This window comes from Geotrypetes seraphini, chromosome 16 (assembly GCF_902459505.1).
Source record: "Geotrypetes seraphini chromosome 16, aGeoSer1.1, whole genome shotgun sequence".
NCBI lineage: Eukaryota > Metazoa > Chordata > Amphibia > Gymnophiona > Dermophiidae > Geotrypetes > Geotrypetes seraphini.
In genome coordinates, this window is record NC_047099.1 from 28,646,982 (window position 1) to 28,671,633 (window position 24,652).

The 24,652-nt window shown below is 41.9% G+C and overlaps 1 protein-coding gene across 1 annotated transcript; it reads left to right on the top strand.

The window, feature by feature from the left end:
- Nucleotides 1-6,804: 6,804 nt before the first annotated feature.
- Nucleotides 6,805-24,336, top strand: LOC117349778 (vomeronasal type-2 receptor 26-like). Its single transcript, XM_033923373.1, has 5 exons — nucleotides 6,805-7,092; nucleotides 7,374-7,836; nucleotides 8,058-8,194; nucleotides 22,602-22,725; nucleotides 23,423-24,336. Exons 1-5 carry the CDS (start codon nucleotides 6,805-6,807, stop codon nucleotides 24,334-24,336), a joined length of 1,926 nt encoding a protein of 641 aa, XP_033779264.1.
- Nucleotides 24,337-24,652: the final 316 nt, after the last annotated feature.

Sequence of the window (24,652 nt, forward strand, 5' to 3'; positions counted from 1 at the left end):
TCCAAACTATTCCCCCTTTTACTACACTGGGATATCGGCTGAATGCTATGTGCTGCTCTGACGCTCATAGGATCTCTACGACTGTCGGAGTAGCACAGAGAATTCAGCATGGCGTCCGTATGTATGCAGTGGCATGAGAACTAGCAATATAATATCAAGATCAACGGAAGCAGCAAATTCATGGCTCAAACAATTTTCAGAAACAACCAGCCCTTCCCCGCCCCCTCCATCCAAACCCCTCCCATCCAATACCAGAACAAGTGCACGTGAGCTAAAGATAGAAAAAGGGGAAAAAGAAGAAAAAGAGAGGACAAGAGTAAATAGCACAATCTGAAATTCTACTGTATGACTTTTCGCATGATCTTAAAAGTTCATAAGTCTACCCCTCGTCTCATCAGTACTATAGACCCGTACAATGCTTTTTTCTCCCTATATTGACCTCAGTATTTTCCTCAACATTCGAGGTCACAATTAGAGAATGACACGGTGACAAAATTCATCACCGTTCCCGTCCCTGCGGATAACCGCGGGAAGCCATCCATGTCATTCTTTAAAGAGAGAGGGAAGAATCAGAGTATGAAAGGCCACAACCACTGACCCGCAAGCTTTGCTTTGAAGAATGCTGGTGTAGAAGGACTGAGGTTGAAATAGACACTAGAAAATGACATGGGATTATTTCCCGCGGTTATCCGCGAGGACGGGAATGGTGATGAATTTTGTCACCGTGTCATTCTCTAGTCACAATGTCTTTCATCACTCAAACGTAGCTCAAGGGAAAACAGGATTTAAATTATGCTTTGGAGTTATTTTTTTCTCTCTTTTTAATTTGGTCATATAGCAAATTGTATTTTTCTATCCAAATGCAATTCACAGGAGAGCCGGACCAATATGTCACCACTTCTGTGCACATTATTTGCATCTACCCTATAATTACAGCATAGCAGGGACCAAGTACAGAGCGCTTATATATGTTCCATGCAACACGGGTCTGTCTGAATCCATCAACATATCTCTGAAGTCAAGGGAGACAGCAGAAAAACACATTATTTTAAGGAGAAGTTTTATATTCTTTCTGCTCTCACTAAATGAAGGTAAACCTGGAGTAGAGAAGTCTTTTTTTTTTTTTTTTAGGAAATGATTCTCTGTTCCCTTTTCCTGGGATGGAGCGAGATCTTGATGATGGCTTCTGCAGCAGTTAGCCAGTGTCAGAGACCCAGATCTAAGTGTGACCTAATTGATGAAAGAGCAGACAGCTTCTTCAAGGGAGGGGACCTGATTTTGGGTGGAATAATTACAGCCAGTGAGTCCTTCTGGGTAGGATTCCTAAATTTTACAGTGGCGCCAGAAACCCACAATTGTGTTAAGTAAGTATTTATTTACATAAAGGAAGCAAAACATAGATCTAGATAAAACGGACTTCATAAAATTGATTCACAAAGGGGGTCCTTTTTGCTAAATATTAGTGGGTGTTAAACACTAACGTGCCTTAGTCAAAGGACCCCAAAGTGTCTTAGCTCACTAAAAAACCTCTTTAAAGAAGAGGATGTTTCATTTTTGCAGAAGCACAGAAAAAAAATCCAAGGTTTTCCAGTGAATCTTTCATTAGAATGGAGATTTGTCTCCTGCCTGTGAAGAAGCCGGCTTCATGGTTCTGATCATAGCAGAAGCAGAAAATATCTGGTTGACTGCAAGAGGTGGTTGTGACAGTAGTCTGTGAATAACCTCTTCAAATAACTCAGGGTCTGAATTTTATTTAAGTTTATAATCCACTACCCCAGCATTGGCTATGTTAATGGCCAGCTGCGGATTATATTACCTCAGACTTAGTAAAAAGAGCCCTAAGGTTTGGATTGGACTGGGTCATTCCATGTCAAGTGGTCCAGAGCTCCCCACTCGACCATCTCAGAAATCAATGCAATGTTTTCAGGGACCTCTAATGAAGATATACTACTTTCCAGAGTTTTGGGGCCATGGTCTCAACTAGGTCCAGAGTTGGGGGCCCCTTTATTTTGGCAACTTTTTTTTGTATCTGTGGAAGATGTTGAGTGGGCACCCTCCTTGAAATTGGACCAGTTGAAATGGAACTGCCCGTGTATAACAATTTGATAACCTTATGCAGCATGTATAATTCTTTGTAACTTATTTAACTCTATGCAAAATTCTGAGAGACCATATGTTGCCTGTAACCTGCCTAGAACTCCAATAATCGAGGGTTCATCATGATATAAGATAATACAGTATAACATAACATTAACATTCTATTTTAATGACTGAAAGGCTAAGAACAAAAAAGCTCTCTCTTCAAAATGTATTTTTTTTTTTAGTCTTAGTTTATTTATTAAAAATTTTTCATACATACAACAATGGAGAAAGGAAAAAGAAACAATCAAACATAGCAGGATATACACATCATAAGAATGTAATCATACAATTATGTCATGCATTAGAAACAGACGAAGGTTTTCGAGAATCATCAGAACTCAATAGCAAATACTCTTTAAGAGTAGACCATTTCCTGAAGGAGATAACCTTAGTTGGTAGGTACTGTAATTTTCTGGATACTGCTCTGAATATCGACTCCAAAGATTTTAACCAGCGTATGAAAGCCTAGAAAATCTCTACTACAGAAACAACCATCTACCGAGATGATTCTACAAGGCTAAAGCTTCTCTAGTAATTCAACCTCGACAAGCTTGATAGAATCATGAAGTTGTTCCGGTGGCAACCAGGGTAAGTGCTTGTTTTAAAATGAGTATGTGTCCAAGAAGCGGTTTTTTAGCGCCGGCTGGCGTGCTGAATGCTTGGGGCTGCTCCCGACGCTCATAGGAACTCTATAGCGTCGGGAGCAGCGCAGATTCAGTGCGCCAGCCCGTGCTAAGAACCGCTTCCACAGTTTTGTAAAAGGGGAGTAAGTGTCTTTGTAAATCAGAAGGTTATCATTCAATGTCAGCAATATATAAAGTGACAAAGAAGAATGAATGCGAGAAACTAGGGATGGAAAGTTCGAGAATGTCCTCCTCACATTTCCTGTTTAATTTCTGGTAATGGTGGGTCTTGTTTATTTTATTCTGGGCATTTATTCGCAAAGGGCCGTGGCCCCGCCCTTGCCTCTTCCCATTCCTCCCCTCCGTACCTCTAGTTGAGGTTGTCATTCGCGGCGGTCAACAGCGTGCTCCCCGCCACCCCGTCAGCTCTCCCGCTGATGTCGCTTCCGGGCGCCGCGCGTAGGAAACGACATCAGAGGGAGAGCCGATGGGGCCGCGAAGAGCGTGTTGTTGACCGCCGCGAGCAACAACTTCAACTAGAGGTACAAGGGAAAGGGGGCGCGCGCGGCAGGAAGAAGCGGGAAGGAGCAGGGAGGTGGAGACAAGGGCGGGGGAGGGTCGCCTCTCACCACTGATAAGGGGAGCTATGCTATTGAGTGTTCACTCTTTGCTGCAGAGTGCTCTCTTCTTAAAGAGTGCGCGGTATGTGTAGAGTCACCCAGTCTACCCAGCTCAAATGTGTCCAATTTAAGTAGATAGGGATATAAATTCAATATGTACGAGAGTCATGCTGAAATTAATGAGCAACAATTTAAAAAATAAAATAAAATCAAAATTGGTTAATGTAGGAAAAACAAGTCCATCATCTTATTGTACAGACTTTACACTACGCGTTGAGGTATTGTGACATCATTAACTTCTGTCACATGACCACAGGCAGCAGATACAAAATGGCCGACATATAGATGACATATAGATGACAGAGAACGTAGCCATTCTTTCTCCTACAAACTAACCGAGCTTTGGAATAACTTGCCACTCTCGCTAAGAATCTTAGGCCCCCGTCCTATCGTTCAGGAAGGCTCCGAGGACAGTCTTGTTGGCCAAACATTTGGAAATGGATTATTCTACTTTTTCCAAACTAGATTTCTGTTGCATTACTTTATTCTTAATGCTAACCGAGTCGAGCTCCAAATTGGTTGATGACCCGGTGTATAAAACTAACGCGCACGTGTTAGTCTATGGATGCGTTAACATTTAGCGTGTGCTAATTCGATTAGCGCGCCTTAATCGGTGAGCGCACCTTAGTAAAAGAGGAGGTAAGTTTGAGTTTTGTTTAGTTTAGATAAAGACCTGTGCGGTCCATCTAATCCAGGGGTGTCCAATGTCGGTCCTCGAGGGCCGCAATCCAGTCGGGTTTTTAGGATTTCCCCAATGAATATGCATAGAAAGCAGTGCATGTATATAGATCTCATGCATATTCATTGGGGAAATCCTAAAAACCCGACTGGATTGCGGCCCTCGAGGACCGACATTGGACACCCCTGATTCTAATCTGTCCAAGATAAACTCGTGTTAGGTATGATGTGATATGACATGCGCACACTTGATTTGGCCTTGCCATTTTCGGGGTGCGTACCGCACCTTTTCTGATAACGCATGCAAGCATTTTAATATCCAGAAAAGAGTGCATATATTTTGCAGTATTTCTAAATTTCCCGATGAAGAAAAGGGCCTTAAACGTATACGTGATATTGCTATTGAAAATTCATCCCAAAGGGCGCTGTTATTGTCTTTCCAATCCACCCCTCCCTTTTACAAATTTGCAGTAGAGGGTTTTAGCGCCGGCTGGTGAGATAAAAGCTCCGACGCTTATAAGAATCGAATGAGTGTCAGAGCTTTTATCTCACCATTCTGTGCTAAAACCCCCCTACTGCAGCTTTGTAAAAGGTGGGGGGAGGGGGATTAATATTATTATCACGATTAGTCGTAGCGGTGGTATTTTGAATTGAGTGAATGAATGAATTGACTATTTCCCTTAGCAAGCCAGTGGGCAAATAAAATGCATCTAACAAGAGCCAAAATGCAGCAGCATTCTGTCCTGACCTCTAACAATTTTATAACATAGTAAATAACAGCAGATAAAGACCAAATTAGTTCACCCAGTCTACCCAGCTCAAATGTGTCCAATTTAAGTAGATAGGGATATAAATTCAATATGTACGAGAGTCATGCTGAAATTAATGAGCAACAATTTAAAAAATAAAATAAAATCAAAATTGGTTAATGTAGGAAAAACAAGTCCATCATCTTATTGTACAGACTTTACACTACACGTTGAGGTATTGTGACATCATTAACTTCTGTCACATGACCACAGGCAGCAGATACAAAATGGCCGACACTGATGTTCCTTTCAAATGAAAGAGACTCGACACATGCGCATTTACAAAAGATCTGTGAGGGGTTTTAGTGCCAAATTGTCTTAAGATACTGCAGGGCATGGCTGAGATTCACTGACAGAACTGGCCGGTAGGACTCAGTACTAGAATAGGATGGTTTCGTGTAAGTCAGGATTATAGTAAAGTTTCAAGTTTTTATTAAAATTTGATCTAAGTGAGATGCAGATAAAATATAATGGGGGAAACAAATAAAAATAAAAATGCCAATAACAATCCAATTAAAAAGGAGCATAAAACAAGTAGAGCAAATGGCATAACAAATATTTAACATATTGGACTAGACTAACACGAGACAAAAGGAAGATGGGAGGAAATACAATTAGCATAGGAAAGAAAACCGTTAAGGAGAGAACATATGGAAGGGGAACGTGAAATTTTGCTTCTTTTGAAAGATTGACAGGAGGGAATTAGAGGAGGAATTAATGCATCCTTAAATAAATGGCTCTTAAGAAGGTCTTTAAAGCGGTCTAGATTATTTTCCTCTCTTACAGGAGCTGGAAGAGTATTCCAAAGTTGCAGAGCAACTACTGAGAAAGCAGCGGTGACGAGTCAAAACCCCGTCAGACAATCGTGCACAGACAATGCCAGGCAGACAATCGCGCGCAGGATGTCAGCGTGCTAGATTAAAACATTATTTTAAAGCGCTCCGAGGAGAATTGTTGGTGCTCCCGTTGTGGGTGGGTGGAGAACCTGATTTGTAATTTTTCCCTAAAAAATAGGGGAAAAGCACTGTTTCCTCACCAACATCCTCCACAATGGGAGTGCCAACAGTTCTAAGTAAAGTGTGTGTGTGTGTGTGGGGAGGGGGGGGAGTCCCCCCCCCCAGGAAGAGCCGACGCTGGCTTGAGCAGCAGGTTGGGGATACTGCTTATGCCGGAACCATTAAAGAGGTACAATGGAAGGGAAGGGGCTCGTGCATGGTGGGGGTGGGGGGGTGCAGGTTAAGAGCAGGGGCAGAGAGGAGGACGGGCGACAGTACCTGGGGCAGACCACTCCTCCTCCTCCCTAACTACATCACTGACTCCCCCCCCCAGGAAGAGCCGACGCTGGCTTGAGCAGCAGGTTGGGGACAATCGTGCACAGACAATGCTGGGCAGACAATCGCGCGCAGGATGTCAGCGTGCTGGATTAAAACACTATTTTAAAGCGCTGTGAGGAGGGGGGTATGGGGGGAACCCTCCCACTTTACTTAGAACTGTTGGCGCACCCATTGTGGGTGGATGGAGAACCCGATTCTATAATTTTTCCCTAAAAAATAGGGGAAAAGCACTGTTTCCTCTATAATGGGGGGTTCCCCTCACCAATACCTTCCACAACGGAAGTACCAACAGTTCTAAGTAAAATGTGTGTGTGTGTGTGTGGGGGGGGGAGAGATCCCCACCAACACACCCCCTCGGAGCGCTTTAAAACACTGTTTTAATCCAGTGCACTGATGCCACGCGCACGACTGTCTGCCCTGCATTGTCCGTAAGCGATTATCTCACGCAGTTTAGTCTATGAACCGAAAGCAGCATAATGAGAAAGTAGCATAATGCTGTGCCGTTTAAATTTGTAAATATCTTGTTCTCACACCCAGAATGATCCACTACTATCAACATCTCTTGACCTTTTATTTTGTTATTGAAGAGATCAATCAAAATACAGAAATATTACCCAATATTACCCTGGGCTTCCAAATCTACGACTCCTGTTCTGATATATATTTTTCGTTGTGTGGCGTTATGAGCATATTGTCAGGACACAAGAAACCGGTTCCGGGCTATGCATGTCATCAACAGGGTCATTTGGCAGGTTTCATTGGAAGCCTTTCTTCAAAGACATCACATTCAATTGCCAGACTTACAGGGATCTATAGATACCCGCAGGTACTGAAGGAACCCATCTCAGTATGTAATCTCTAGAAATTTGATGCATTTTATATTTCAATATGTTCACTGTTTAAATTAATTCTGGTAGCTGCAATATTTTGTGCCTCTATATAAAGAGAATGATAACAAGAGAAATTTGAAGGTTTTTTTTTCTTTGTGAGATTTCATTAGATTGTCTGATTGATTCAATGGAAAAATTCAACAGAGTGTGCAAAAATTATTGAAACAATTGTTGACATCTAAAAACAGATCAAATCCTTTGACTTCTTTCATCCTAGATCAGTTATGGATTCACAGAAACATCTCTGAATGACCAAGTTGAGTTCCCATTCTTTTATCGCACCTTTCCTAACGATTATTCCGATTACTATGGTATGATTCAGCTTCTTAAAGTCTTTGGATGGAGCTGGGTGGGGATTCTCACCTCATACGACGAGAATGATGTGCAGCTCAGTGAAGACCTGAAGAGGGAGATTATCAGGAGTGGGACCTGTGTAGATTTCTTGGAGTCGCTTCCTTCTGACAATTTATCTCTGGAGAGCCTAAATTATAGACTGGCACAGATTTCCGCGAAGATCAATAACTCAACGGCCAATGTGATTATTATACACACCACCACCGTTTATATGATTTATGCATTGTGCATCGATGAGCTTAAAATTATGGATGACAAAATATTGATTTTTACTGCGAAGTCGTCTTCCGTTCAGAGCATATCTGCTGCCATCGTGCCTTCGCATTGTACTAAATTCAATGGTTCCCTAATGTTTACCATTCCAAAGGGAGAAATTCCAGGTTTCAAACACTTCCTCCAAACTCTCAAACACTCTATATTCCAGGAGTCTTCTTTTTTCAAGTCTATGTGGAGTGAATCACTTGAGGGTGAGTTGCCCTTTAGCCTAAATGTTGAGATGTGAAGAAATGCACAGGCGAGGAGACACTGTATAACTTTTCTGTTTCAGATTTTGATGTGGACCATTTTCCGTTCACTTACAGTCTTTACAACATGGTCTATGCCCTGGCTCATGCTTTAAACAACTTGTACACTGCCAAGTCTCAACTTGGGGAGAGTCTTAAAATGGAATTTCAGCCATGGCAGGTAAACCTTCCGGGTTTACTTCATCTAGCTAATGTAATTTTTTCTCCTTACAGTAAAATAGTTACTAACATTGCAGATTTATTTAATTACTTATATACCACTTATATCCTAAGTGGTTTGCATTCAGGTACTTTATCATATTTCCCTATCTGTCCCGGTGGGCTTAAACTCTATCTAGTGTACCTGGGACAATGAGGGGATTAAGTGACTTACCCAGGGTCACAAGGAACAGCAAGGGATTTAAACCCACATCCTCAGGGTTAATCTAAATTAATCTAAATCCCTATGGAGAACTGTTAACTATTTAGCTTGGCTATAAATGAGGAACTAAAAAAAAAAATCTTTCTACATATTGAAGAAGGGACAAAAGTAGATCCTTTTACTAAGGCGTACTAATCGATTTAGCGCATGAAATCAGTTAACACACCTCAGTAAAAGCACCCTTCAATGGTGAAATAGCAAATGACCAAAGGCAATATGGGAGAAATGGCCTGGAGCTATGTTTTTGTTTACTTACTCTTTATTGGTATTCAAGAGTCATTGGGGGGGGGGGGGGGGAGTTTGGAGAGAAGTACGCAGCTGGGGAAACATTAAGGCGCAAATGCACAAAACTCACTGTGCGTTTAATGATCATCGCTAAACCAGTTTTAAGCGGTTTAGCGACAAAGTATTACATCTTTTCCAATAATTTGTTTGTAAATACATTACAACGAGCTCATCTGTATTAAAATTAGAACTCCGATTGATGCCCACGTGATGCAAAAAATGAAGTGCCAGTATTTAATGCTCTGAAATCTCTGACAGATCTGGAGGTAGCGGTAGTGTTTAAAAAAAAAGCCAGCTTTTTCTTTTTTTAATGGGCACAGATATGTGTGTGTGTTACACATGCATAATATCTGGCCCCATTAAAAAAACAGTCATGCTGACCCCGTCCTCCAGTGACAGCCCCCCCTCAAAATGACAGCCCTCAAACTGTAAAACAATATCAGCAGGAGGGAAGGCTACCTGATCCCACCATGAAAAACAGCAGGAGGGATGCCCATTCCCTCCTGTCTTGTTCACCCGGAACACCCCCCCCCACACACACATTCCACAATCTTACCCCCCCTGTACCTTATGCAAATAACATCAGTAGGGATGCCCCCTCCCTCCTGCAGGCAGGCTCACTTCTTCAAAATGGTGGGCCTTCCCCTTTCTGGTGCATCCTGAGATACCCTGGGAGGGGCCAAGGTTTTGATTGGCCCAGGCACCTAAAGCTACTTCCATAGGATTGGCCTTTGGTATCTGAACCTGTCAAAGTCTTAGGCCCCTCCCAGTGCATCCTGGGATGCACCGGGAAGGGGCCTAAGGCCCTGATTGGCCCAGGTGCCAATTCCAATTCTTCATCCCCTTTAGGAAGCAGCAAATGTTAATGGCTATAGTGGGACATTCATGGTTAGTTCTACACAAAAAGGTATAGGTTTCTGTCACTGATGGAGCAGCTGGTTTTTGCCAGGGTAGCAGAGAAAGATAATTGGTGCATTAGTTATGTCCATTCATCTTTGCTCCAGTTAATAAAAGTGGTGATAAGCAAAATGCATGGAGCATCCAAAATGTAGGCAGCATAGAACTTTTGCTAATGGCAGCATAAAAATGGCCTTAGTTCAAGGGCCGCACTAAGGCTGCATTTTACTGAAGCTTAGGGTTCCTTTTACGAAGGTGCGTTAGCGTTTTTAGCGCATGCTAACCCCCACGCTACACGGAAAATACTAACGCAAGCTCTATGGAGGCGTTAGCGTGTAGTGCACGCTAAAACCGTTAGTGCACCTTCGTAAAAGGAGCCCTTAGTTAAAGGACCCCATAATTTCAAAAATCTAATGCCGAAGTTGAGGTTACTTCTATAAAGTACATGCGAATAGCTGCGCACCAATTACTATGTAATTCTTTATGTCTGTACCTAGAAGGACATATCTCATCAGAGCATCATCAGAGAGGGAGGTTATGGAGGCAAAATGTTAGGAAAATGCAATGCATGGTAGACAGTTTGGCTCGTAAGATGCAAACAAGTGTGAAAATCCTTTGGACAGACAAACATAGGGGAAGGGTTGAGATTAAGCGCCTATAAGAATATTGAATATGAAAGTGTATAAAAATAATAATTAAAAAAAATCACTCAGTTGGGAGTTTGGTGAGATAAAAAAAAATCAAAGGACTCTGTGTATGCTGGGATGAATTGCGAAGTGAATCTATGCTAGTTATGCAATCAGAATCCATAAGAACATAAGATTAGCCTTATTGGGTCAGGCCAATGGTCCATCAAGCCCAATAGCCCGTTCTCACAGTGGCCAATCCAGGTCACTAGTACCTGGCAAAACCCCAAAGAGTAGCATATTCCATGCTACTGATCCAGGGCAAGCAATGGCTTTCCCCATCTCTTTCTCAATAACTGACTGTGGACTTTTACTCCAGGAATTGTCCAAACCTTTCTTAAAACCAGCTATGCTATCCGCTCTTACCACAACCTCTGGCAATGAGTTCCAGAGCTTAACTATTCTCTGAGTGATAAAATATATCCTCCTATTGGTTTTAAAAGTATTTCCCTGTAACTTCATCGAGTGTCCCCTAGTCGTTATCATTTTTGGTGGAGTAAAAAAATTGATCCACTTGTACCCATTCTACACCACTCAGCATTTTGTAGACTTCAGTCATATCTCCCCCTCAGCCATCTCTTTCTCAGGTTGAAGAGCCCCAACCTTTTTAGTCTTTCCTCTTATGAGAAGAATTCAATACCCTTTATCATCTTGGTTAGCCTTTTTTTTTTCTAGTACCGCTATATCTTTCTTGAGATAAGGTGACCAGAAATGAACACAATACTCAAGGTGAGGTTGCACCATGGAATGATATAGACGCATTATAACATTCTTTGTCTTGTTAACCATCCCTTTTTAAATAATTCTTATCATGTCGTTTGCTTTTTTTGGCCGTCACTGCACATTAGGCAAAAGGTTTCATCATATTGTCTATAATGACACTCAGATCTTTTTCTTGGGCACTAACCCTCAAGGTGGACCCTAGCATCTGGTAACTATGGTATGGTAAAGGTATGGAAAACCTTACATACACTGACAGACTGAAGAAGCTGGGGCTGTTCTCCCTGGAAAAGAGGAGACTCAGAGGAGATATGATAGAGACCTTCAAGATCCTGAGAGGCATCGAAAAGGTTGACAAAGACAGATTTTTCAATTTGAAAGAAACAACAAGAACAAGGGGTCACTCGATGAAATTGAAGGGGGACAGGTTTAAAACAAACGCAAGGAAGTTCTTTTTCACACAGAGGGTGGTGGACACATGGAACACCCTTCCGGAGGCCGTGATAAGAAATAGCACAGTACAGGGTTTCAAGGATGACCTGGATAGGTTCCTGGAAGACAAAGGGATTGAGGGGTACAGATAAGAGCAGTGGAAGGTTTAGAGATAAGTGTAGAGGTAGGCATAAAATTAGACAGGGACCGCTGATCAGGCAATATGCCTGATGGGCCGCCGCGTGAGCGGACCGCTGGGCTGGATGGACCTCTGGTCTGCCCCGGCGGAGGCGACTACTTATGTACTTATGATTTGGGTTATTCTTCCCAATGCGCATCACTTTGCATTTGTCCACATTAAATTTCATCTGCCATTTGTATGCCCATTCTTACAATTTCCTAAGGTCTACCTGCAATTTTTTTTTACAATCGGCACTGTTTTAACAACTTTGAACAGTTTAGTGTCATCTGCAAATTTAATCACCTCACTCATTGTTCCAATTTACAGATTATTTATAAATAATTAAATAGCACCGGTTCCAGTACAGATCCCTGTGGCACTCTACTATTTACCCTCCTTCACTGAGAAAAATGGCCATTTAACACCACCATCTATTTTCTTTCTGATAACCAATTTCTAATCCACAACTGAACATTGCCTCATATCCCATGACTCTTTAATTTTCTCAGGAGCCTCTCTTGAGGAACTTTCTGGAAATCTAGATATACTACATCAACCAGCTTGCCTTTATTCACATGTTTATTCATACCTTCAAAGAAGTCAAGCAACTTAGTAAGGCAAGATCTTCCTCAGCTGAACCCATGCTGATTCTGTCCCATTAATTCATGTTTGTGTACGTGTTCCACAATTTTATTTTTTATAGTTGTTTGCACTATTTTGCACAGCACCGAAGTCAGGCTTACCGGTCTGTAATTTCCCAGATCTCCCCAGAATCCTTTTTAAAAATCAGCGTAACAATGGCCACACTCTAATCTTCAGATACTACACAGTTTAGAGAACACTAACAGCAGGTCAACAATTTCATGTTTGAGTTCTTTAAGTACCCTGGGATGTATACCATCTGGTCCAGGTGATTTGTCATTTTTTAACTTGTCAATTTGGCTTAGTACATTTTCTAGATTCACCGAGATTTCTTTCAGTTCCTCTTCATCATCACCCTTGAAAACCAAGGTTCAGGTAGATCTTCTATATCTTCCGTAAAGACCAAATTAAAGAATTAATTCAGTCTCTCTGCTATGGCCTTATCCTCCCTGATTGCCACTTTTGTTCCTTGATCATCCAACAGTCCCACGGATGCCCTCACAGGTTTTCTGCTTCTGATGTATCTAAAAAAATTGTTAGTATGACTTTTTGCCTCTTCAGCAAGTTTCTATTCAAATTCTTTCATAGTTTTCTTTATCAATGCTTTGCATCTAGCTTGCCAGCACTTATGTTTCTTCTTATATTCTTCATTTAGATCACTTTTCCATTCTTTAGATGATGATTTTTTGGTTCTAATAGCCTCTTTCACTTCACTTTTTAACCAAGCCAGCTCTCATTTTCTCTTCTTTCCACCTTTGGTAATACATGGAATACATCTGGTCTGGGCTTCCACCATGCTATTTTTAAATAACACTGAAGAAAAATGCAGATAGGGAACCTTTACGTTGGAAACACCAGAGCAAACAAAATAGTTGTAAGGTAGAGATGTCCACAGCCAAAGTCTGCATCAACAAAAACAGTCTTTATTGATGACAGCAAATGTTGGTGCCAAAGCAATTGATGACAGCGAAGGGTTTACAGTCCTTACCTTTGCAACTGATCCTTGTAACTTCTTTTTAACTATTTTCCTCATTTTATCATAGTCGGCCTTTTGAAAATTAAATGCCACTACAGTAGATTTCTTTTGCAATGTCACTCCAGATATCAGATTAAATTTAATTACATTATGATCACTGTTTTCCAACACAGCTGCCTCCTGTACTATATCTTGCATTCCATTAAGGACCAGATCTAAAATAGCTCCCCCTTTTGTCAGTTCCTAGACCATTTGCTCCAAGAAGCAGTTATTTATGACGTCTAGGAATTTTACCCCCCTAGCACTCCCTGATGTAACATTTATCCATTCAGTGTTGAGGTAATTGAAATTAAAATCCAAACAGCACAAACCCCCTTTCTGTTGGAGAGGAGGAACTAGCTTGTATTTCTGATGGTGAACAAAAGACTTCAGTGTACCCAGAGCAATGTTACTGACCAGATTCACTGTATAATAACATGCTCACACTAATTATAGAAATGAGAAACGGATGTCTCCTCCACACCCCTTTCAATAGACTCACGCCTATCACAAGCTTTTTCAATATTCACCGACCCTCAGAGGTGCCTCCATGATACTCAAAATGTTTCACTGTATCCGGCTTCACGCACCATATCTTCACCGGGTCACACTTCTCTAACCTTTATAATTAAATAATTTTTAAACATTTTATCAATAACTATTTTTAACCACGGTACTTAGCTTTTAGCCTTTTTGCCTTTAGGTGGTCAGTTTGTAGGGACATTTATGCCGACATGTTTCACCCAGCGGGTTTTTTCAAGGCTCATATCCCTAGATGTTAAACAGATAATACAAGCCTTATTTTAGATAGTCATATATAAAAAAAATGCCAACAAAATATACAATCAATTCTGCCTTATATCACAATTTCTTACCTCCACTAGCTTTCGCCGCCTTATCGAACCACCAAGTACTTTAAATAAAGATGACCGCGGCGTTATCATTCCTATTATTTATATCTCCCACTACAGCTGATGGTGACATCATCCCTGGCAAAACCATTTCTTCAGTATTGGGGGGGGGGGGGGGATTTCTAGTTGATATTCACTCATGCTCCTAAAGACAATATTCATTAATATATTCTTCTCCCCTTTATATAGAAGGACAATTTAACTACAGACTCCCCAGTTGGATTTCATATAAGAGTAAGCCATTCTAATTCTAAATTTAAACTGAACGGTTCTATAGAATTTAATCGATAAATCCATTTCTGTTCTAAAAAGTTTAATCTTTCTTCTTTGTTCCCTCCCTCCATTGGATTTGGTCCGTAGTATGTCCAAACTGAGTCCAGTGTTGGACCAGGGGGGCCATGGTGTTCCCCGTGGAGATCCTTGACTTATGTTCCGTGAGCCTGGAATGGATCGGGCATTTTGTGCGCCCCACATACACTCGGAGACAAGGGCAGATTATTACATATATCACCCAGTCAGTTTTACAATTGGTATTCTCCCAAGCATAAATAATTTGTTTCGTCTGTGGATCTTGCCAATGATGACCCTCAATTGTTTTATCGCACCACTGGCAGTGATGACATCTCAAATGTGTACCCTGTCTATCATTAAAATTGACTTGGGATTTCAAAACGTCCCTACAAACTGACCACCTAAAGGCAAAGAGGCTAAAAGCTAAATACTGTGGTTAAAAATAGTTATTGATAAAATGTTTAAGAATTATTTAATTAAAAAGGTTAGAGAAGTGTGACCCGGTGAAGATATGGTGTGTGAAGCCGGATACAGTGAAACATTGTAAGTATCATGGTGGCACCTCTGAGGGTCGGTGAATATTGAAAAAGCTTGTGATAGGCGTGAGTCTATTGAAAGGGGTGTGGAGGAGACATCCGTTTCTCATTTTTATATATACAATCCTACTCGCACAAAAGCCTATAATATAAAGTTATAGTGCAACTTTTCACACTAATTATAGGCCAGAAAAATATTCCACCTTATCAAACTCTAGAAATGTAGACAGGCCCCTTCTCAACCACAGAAATAGGATAACAATTTGAAAGGAAGAGCAAGAGTCAATGAGCATCAACTAGTCACTCAAAAAAAAACTTATCTGTGAAAGGATTCCATCCACAAGCTGTATGCTAACAAAATCCTTGCTCAGACATCCCGACAGAGATATCCAGTTTCGCCAAGTCGCCATAATGGATTAATGGATAGCCAAAGGATTTAACTGGGCATGCTAAATCACGCACAGTTAGACCTGTTTTAAAAGCAAGTAAGGTGAGCTACAAACTGTCTTTTCACCCACTAGCGATCTGGTTGTGTTAGACATTGGAGAGCTAGAACAGAGCATCTGTCTCAATAATTGCAGAGTAACTGAGCGTTGTATTGACTGTCAGTGTCTCAACCTGCACCTAACTAGCCCCACTCCTCTGCTTGACCCCTCTCTCTCAGTCCATATCTATATCTGACAGACCTCCTCCAGCCCTACCCCATCCCTCCTCTCTCTCAACCACCCTTCCACTCCAACTGACTCACCTTGCTCTATATCAGCACCCTATTTTGGCCACCATATATTGAATCCGGAAGATATTGTTTCAACATTGAAGATAAAATACAAGGAAAGTCTGAGACTTGCACAATGATTAGTAATAAAATAGCAGTAGATCAAGTGGTAATGTGTGCGTTTGTGTGTGAGGGTGTTTGTCAGAATAATTAGTGTTCTAGATCAGTGGTTCCCAACCCTGTCCTGGAGGACCACCAGCCAGTCAGGTTTTCAGGATAGCCCTAATGAATATGCATGGAGCAGATTTATATGCCTGTCACCTCCATTATATGCAAATCTCTCTCATGCATATTCATTAGGTCTAACCCCAAAAAACCTGACTGGCTGGTGGTCTTCCAGGACAGGGCTGGGAACCACTGTTCTAGATTATACAAGTATCTTGGACACAACCCCCCCCCCCGAGGGGTGGAATTAACACAGGTATGAATCTTACCTGCTGTAGGACAACATATCAAGAACCTAAATCCAAAAAATAAAAGAAACAAGAAAAACAAAAATGAACCATTGTTTATATTTCCAGCTCAACAAATACATTAAGGAAGTTCACTTTAAAAGCCCAGATGGACATGAGATCTTCTTTGATGATAATGGACGTGCTCCAGCCTACTATGAAATTGCGCAATTTTTTATATTCCCTGATGAAACTTCTACCAGGATCCATGTTGGAAGTGTTGACCCCTCAGCTCCCAAAGACAAGCGATTCATTGTGAACCAAACTGCCATCACATGGAAAACTCCTTCTAACCAGGCCTGATACTATTTATTCTGTTCATAGTAGATTTTATTTGAGAGGAAAAAGAACATTTTACAAAAAGCGAGGGAAGTGTAGGATTTGCTAAAGATTGCAATTACATTTTCTAAATAATTATAGGTGGAAAATATATGTATGGGAGGAAAAAAACCTCAGATCCTCAGTCTGTACGCATGCTTGAAAATTTACCAACTTAAGGGCCAATCACTTGTTCAGCTGGATAAAAAATATCTTCCAGAAAACCAAACATACCCAGTAAATAGTGCACCAATATTCTATTTTATTGTTACACAAAAATAGCCATACTGGATCAGACCAGTGGTCCATCTAGGCCAGTATCCTGTTTCCACAGGGGCTAATTCAGGTCACAAGTACCCGGAAAAAATCCAAACAGCAACAACATTTCAGAGCTGAGATGGTGACATCATAATGCCTCATTCCATCAATGCCTATGAACCAGCCTCATCAATGATGTCACAATGGCTTGATTGTCCTATACTTGGCTCACATAAGAATAGCCATAGAAGACAGACTAGTGGTCCATCTAGGCCAGTATCTTGTTTCCACAGGGGCTAATTCAGGTCACAAGTACTTGACAAAAACCCAATAAGTAGCAATATTCCATGCTAGCGATTGCAAGGCAAGCTGTGGCTTCCCCCATGTCTGTCTCAATAACAGATTTTGTCTTGTTCTCTAGAAACGTGTCCAAACTTTTTTTTTTTTCAAAAACAGATAAAAGAGATGCTGTGATTGTACAAGATTTGAACGATTACATTCAGGTGATGCTAATACTTATTAAAAGCTTACAGTTGCTGTATTTGATATATTATCTCAGACTGTTACACAATTTGGTAGGATATAAGATTGCACATAACACAACATAATATTGGGCGGAAGGTCTACAATTTGGTTTGTTTATTCAATGGTTTTGTTGTTTTATATTTAACTATTTAATTAACCATTTAATTCTGTAGATTTATTGTTGTCCTTCAAAATGCTAGCCATCATCAGGTGAGACTTTTGTCTAACACTGTTTTTTACTAAACTGTGGTCGAGCTTCTTACTAGAGAATGACATGGTGACAAAATTCATCACTTTTCCTGTCCCCACGGATAACCATGGGAAACAATCCTGTGTCATTTCTTAGTGTCTATCTAAACCTCAGTCCTTCTATACCAGCATTCTTCAGTGCAAGGCTTGAGGGTCAGTGGCTGGGCCCATTCGCAATCTGATTCTTATGTGAGCTAGGTATAGGACAAAGAAGCCATTGTGACATCACTGATGAGGTTGGCTCTTAGGCACTGGTGGAATGAGGCATTATGACAGCACAATCTCAGCTCTGGAATGTTGCTACTCTTTGGGTTTCTGCCAGGTACTTGTGATCTGGGTTGGCCACTGCTGGAAACAAGGCTTGATGGACCTTCAGTTTGTCAATGCTTATGGTCTTATGTTCTCTAACCATCCCATGTCACTCTTTAGTGTCTATCTCAAGCTCAGTTCTTCTACACCAGTATTCCTCAATGGCTTGACGGTCAGTGGTTGGGTTCATTCATACTCTGATTCTTATGTGAGCCAAGCATAAGATAATGAAGCCATTGTGACATCACTGATAAACTTGGCTTTTATTGGTGGAATGAGACATTATGACATCACAATATATGCTCTGGATACCAGAGACTGTCATTGTCTAGTGTCTATCTCAACCTCAGTCCTTCTACACCAGCATTCTTCAATGCAAGGCTTGAGGGTCAGTTGTTGTGCCCATTCATACTCTAATTCTTCCCTCTCTCCTTAAAGAATGACATGGTGATGATTTCCCATAGTTATCCACAGGGACGGGAATGGTGATGAATTTTGTCACCTTGTCATTCACTACTTCGTACCGTGGGCTGGCGAGGGTACTGCTTTGATGGTCACAGGAACTGAATGAGCATCAGAGCATTTACCTTGCTGGCCTGCGGTAAAAAGCTCTACCATGCTTTAATAAAAGGAGCCCTAAATTTGAAATTTCAATTCTCTGCCGAAACACAGATACATAAATAATGCTTTTTTGTGTCCTGTTGTGTTTAATTTTCTGGAACGTTTTTCAGCAATGAGGTGATTGCCCCTTAATAAGTTTCATATATGTATACTGACTGGGGCTCTGAGGATTTTTTTTCCTGTAAATTGTTGATGAAATAATGAGGGTGTTTGATAGTTCACAGTGGGAATTGATTGGATTTTGAATATTTTGGTGCTTGTATTCCTGCACTGGTTGTACAGAGAGAGCAGTGGTTCCCAACCCAGTCCTGGAGGACTACCAGCCAGTTGGGTTTTTGGGATAACCCTAATGAATATGAGATTTGCATATAATGGAGGTTTCAGGCATGCAAAGCTGCTCCATGCATATTCATTAGGGTTATCCTGAACACCCGACTAGCTGGTAGTCCTCCAGGACAGGGTTGGGAACCACTGGTATAGAACATTCATAAGTAGAGAAATATATTCCTCTAATTCCTTATTTAAGCTCTGTCAGGTTGGGGCTGTCTCTTATGTGTTTGTGTACAGTGCTGTGTATGTCTAGTAGCACTTTGGAAATATACCCCCCCCCCCTTTTACAAAACCACACAAGCGACTTATATCACCGGCCAGCGCGCTAAATGCCTTGAGCTGCGCCGATACTCATAGGAACTCTATGAGCGTCGGAGCCGCGCAGAGCATTCAGCGAGCCAGCCAGCGCTAAAAACCGCTTGCAATATTTTGTGAAAGGGGGAGGTGGGGTGGAATAATATAGAATAAATATCTCAGCCCTATGGTACAAACACGGGGAGTATAAAGCCTGCCTTTTAATTACCTCTGATCTCTCAGAAATTCTCTATTTAGTGGTGAAAATTTAAGCATGTTGTGAATAAGAACATAAGCAATGCCTCCGCTGGGTCAGACCTGAGGTCCATCGTGCCCAGCAGTCCGCCCACGCGGCGGCCAACAGGTCCAGGACCTGTGCAGTAATCCTCTATCTATACCCCTCTATCCCCTTTTCCAGCAGGAAATTGTCCAATCCTTTCTTGAACCCCAGTACCGTACTCTGCCCTATTACGCTCTCTGGAAGCGCATTGGCTAAGGCTCTTAACATTTGCATCTCCTCTTCCTATAGGCTAAGGCTCTTTGCACCTGCATTGTGATGTCACAGAACTTTAGTAACATAGAAACATGATGGCAGATAAAGGCCAAATGGCCCATCCAGAGCATCCACTATCTCCTCCTCTCCCATAAGAACATAAGCAATGCCTCCGCTGGGTCAGACCTGAGGTCCATCGTGCCCAGCAGTCCGCTCACGCGGCGGCCCAACAGGTCCAGGGCCTGTGCAGTAATCCTCTATCCCCTTTTCCAGCAGGAAATTGTCCAATCCTTTCTTAAACCCCAGTATCGTACTCTGCCCTATTACGTATATTACCCCTATATCGTACTCTGCCCTATTACCCCCTGTTTTACTAAGGTGCGCTATGCGTTTCAGCGTACTCTAAATATACGCGTATGCTAACCGCTAATGCGTTCTTAGACTAACATGTACGCGTTAGCGTTTAGCGTGTAGTTAGCACACGTTAAAACGCTTAGCGCACCTTTGTGAAAAGAGCCCTAAGTCTTGGTAGCAGACATATAGACAATCTCTCTTAGAGAGAAAGAAAGCAGTGGCGTACCTAGGGTATGTTAGAGCAAACACTTTCAACACTGAATGTGAAGATGTCCAAAAATGTAAGACAGGAACAGCATAGACCTAACTCAATCCCAAAAAAAAATGAAGGAAAAAGCCTCAGAAAGGGCCCTCTCACCTCACCAAAACGGCTCAAAGAGGTGGTCGAGCGTTCACCTCACTGGCAAAAAAAAAACCTTCATGGTGTGATAAAGTCTTATGCTGTGCTGTAATGTGCCAAACAGAAATTAAATCATAGAGGAAACATTCAACTTATCTTCACTGATCGGCACACCTCTTTGAGCCGTTTTGGTTACCAGGCGGCTAAGCTGAACCCTTGGCTTGCCCAAATGATTCTCGAGGCCCCCCTCTTACCTTAGTTTTAGAAAACTTCCCAAAACGCACCTTTTCCGCGAACAGGTCTTTAAATCCCCTTGCCCCCTGCTTCTCTCCTTTCCCACACTCACCCCGTTCCTTCTGCTCCCCCACTTGGTCTCTCTCTCGTTATCTCATACCTTTCAACCCTACCTTCTGTATTACCTTTACCTCTGCTAAATCTCAGTTAAAGCGTTCCCACACTCCCCTCTTCATTGCCTGTCACTTTGTTAAAAACTTTGTTAAAATTTTGTAAATCCGTGTGTCATCGCGGATCTTAATTAACGGATGTGAACCACCTAGAACTTATTGGGTATGGCGGTATACAAGAATAAAATTATTATTATTATTATTATTGGTGAGGTGGGAGGGCCCTTTCTGAGGCTTTTTCCTTCATTTTTTGGATTGAGTTAGGTCTATGCTGTTCCTGTCTTACATTTTTGGACATCTTCACATTCAGTGTTGAAAGTGTTTGCTCTATCATACATTGGTTTTCATCACATCTGAGTTACCAGTACCTAGGGTATGTGACACCAGGGGCCAATCATTTTTTAACACCACACCCCATATAAAAAATATTTTTAGTAATTGTGTTTGTTTACTTTTATATCCCCTCTTCCCTAGTGAGCTCAGAATGGGTTACAATTTAACATTAAACAGGACTACAACCTCTCCAATCCCACCCTGGCGCTGTGGTGTAAACAAAATAAACAAAAAAGGCTTTTCTTCTCTCTGTTAGGTCATAGCTCACGCTTGCTGTCTAATACCAGCTCTGGCAGGATACACATTTCAAATCTGACATATTGTAATCGCAAAGTAGAAAATAAAATTATTTTATCTACCTTTTGTTGTCTGGTCATTTTATTGTTCAAATCATGTTGGTACCAGGCTCTGGTTTCTCTTTGTCTTCTGTTAACTCGCTCACCAGGGTCTCCTGCCCATTTGATATTTTCTTTTTTTCTCTGTGCTCATCATCCATATTCCATCTCTGTACCTTCCTTTCCACTTCCATATCCAATATTTCTCTCTCTCTCCCTGCCTTGTGCCCTAGGTCAAACTTCTCTATTCCCCTCCATGCATCATCTTTCTCCTTTCCCTCTCCATTATCATGTGCACCATTTCTCTCGCCCCATGCACCATTTCTCCTTGCCCTCCACCCTATGTCCAACATTTCTCCTTCTCTCTTCTCCATGCATGTCGCCCTCCCCTCCATCATATGCAGGATTTCTCCCTTTTTTCCTCTTTGTTTCATCTCCCTTCCTCTTCTGCATGTCCAACAATTCTTTATCTCTCCTTTCTCCCCCTCCATGTGCAGCAGCTTTCCATCCCTCCCTCCTATCCCCCCATGCAGCAGTTTTCCATACCTCCCTCCCATCCTCCTGTGCAGCACCTCCAGACCTAACCGACCTTCTCACCATGAGAATTTACATACCTTCAGGCCTCCCACAGCGGCCACTGCGGTGGCAGTGGCTGGCCATTATAAACAGTGCAAAGTGGGCTGTTTGCAACCTGCTCCGCCAGGGCTTCTCTCTGCTACGTCATCAGTGATGTATCAGTGACACAACAGAGGGAAGGCCCCAGCATGGCTTGCCACAAGAAGTATGTTCAGAGCGTTGCCTCCAAGAGCTGGCCACTGCCACCGCTGCTGCTGGTTTAGGAGGCAAGCCCGGAAGTATGACAGTTCTCTCATTGTCGGCAACCTTAACTCGCTGCTCTGCCAGCATCATGCCTTCCTCTCTGCTGGTCCCGCCTAATTCCTGGTTCCGAGAAGGCAGGATCTGGCAGAGAGGAAGGCCTGATGCCGGCAGAGCTTTGAGGTTACTGGACTATGATGCCGATGCTGATCTCGGGGGCACTCCCTTATGGTGTGTGCCCGGGGTGGACCGCCTCCCCCCCACTCCCCCCTTGGTATGCCACTGAGAGAAAGACAACTTCAGAAGTGGGAAAATAGCTATATTTCTCTTCCTTCCTTCCTCAGGTTCTCCAATCTGTGTGCTCTAAGAGCTGTGTTCCTGGATACAGGAAAATTCTTGATCAAAATAAGCTGGTCTGCTGCTTTGACTGTGTCGTTTGCTCTGAAGGGGAGTATTCTAATACAACAGGTAAAGAAAAGACATAATGGTGTGTTATACAGTAAAAAGTGGAATGTATATAGTCATCAGCTTAATATGAACAGAGATATACAGCTGCTCATATTGCAAAGATAGGAACTACATCGCATAAATGTAGCAAGATTTTAAATACTTCCAGACATCCTATATTATTTTTAATGATTCAAAACTCTTCGCAGTTCTGGCTAAGACCAAATAGATTGTGATAAAAATGATCATATCTATAGGGGAATAAATACAGACAATTAAAAAAATGTCCCACCTTCGCAAGAGATTTTTAGCGCCGGCCAGTGACCTGAATGCTCTGCGTTGCTTTGACGCTCATAGGAACTTTATGACTGTCAGCTGCAGCGCAAGAGCATTCATGGTTTTGTTAAAAAAAGGGGGGGGGGGGAGTTTTTTAAAAAATCTTTTCAGTCAAGCCATTTTGTTCTTATTCCTATTATATTACCTATTTATTTCACATCCATTAACATTTCCCTTCCGCGTCTAATCACAAATCCAATGAGGCACCAACTGCCCATAACTTTTACCCCCAAAGCTGATTTAGGTCCCTGTGGCCTTCCCAGATGGTTCATGTAGAGTGTCAGCCAGACCTGTCTATGTAAGCTTCTTTTTCTTCAAAACATTGATTTGCTGATATGGAAATGTTTACAAAATAATCCATAAGATATGTTATATTTCATAGATGCAGAGAATTGCATGAAGTGCCCAGAAGATCAGTGGCCCAATGAGAAGAAGGATGGGTGTCTCCCGAGAATCATTGAGTTTCTGTCCTACGACGATTCCTTGGGCATAGCCTTGTCTTCCATTTCTATTTTCTTAATCATCATTAATGCTCTAGTGCTAGGAATCTTTATTAAATATCGGGACACACCTGTGGTAAAAGCCAATAACCGGAATCTCAGCTACATCCTCCTTATTTCCCTTAAGATGTCTTTCCTGTGCTCCTTCGTATTCATTAATTCTCCTGGGTCGGTAACCTGTCTTCTCAGGCAAACTGCTTTCGCAATCATTTTTACTGTTGCTGTTTCTTCTGTGTTGGCGAAAACGATTACAGTTGCCGTCGCCTTCAAAGCTGCCAAGCCTAGCAGCAAGTTAAGAAAATGGGTTGGGACACGAGTCTCCAGCTATCTAGTCCTTCTCTGCTCCTCAGGTGAATTTGTGATATGCATTGTATGGTTGTTCATCTCCCCTCCGTACCCTGAATATGATACACAGTCTGAAATTGGGAAGATGATACTACAGTGTAATGAGGGGTCCACCATCGCATTTTACAGTGTGATTGGGTATATAGGTTTTTTGGCTATTCTAAGTTTTGTTGTGGCTTTCCTAGTGAGGAAGTTGCCTGACAGTTTCAATGAGGCCCAGTTTATCACTTTCAGCATGCTGGTGTTCTGTAGTGTCTGGGTGTCCTTCATCCCGGCCTACCTGAGCACCAAAGGCAAATACATGGTGGCTGTGGAAATTTTTGCCATTCTTTCCTCCAGTGCTGGTCTACTGGGCTGTATATTCATCCCCAAGTGCTACATTATTCTGCTTAGGCCTGACCTGAACACAAGGGGGCATGTAATTGGAAAACAATATCCTAAAATTGCATAAGAAAATGTTTCTTCCATGTGACTTCAGGAAAGATGAATTTTAAAATCTGAATGCCTTCGTTATAATTTTCAAAGGATGGTGCTATTTACTGGCTGTTCTATTAGGCTTCCGCTGCTGACATCATGATTGTAGCAGGTTTCCGGGTCTTGCCACATCTGTGTAGAAAGAACTGATGTTTAAGTCATCACGATGTGGCTTTCTTCAGGGTACGCTTAGGTCTACAGTGTGTTTATATTTATAGTGGGTTCTAGACTTCCCTGTTCTCAATCAGGTCAATGAACCCACTATATATAACTATATATAAAGACACACTGCA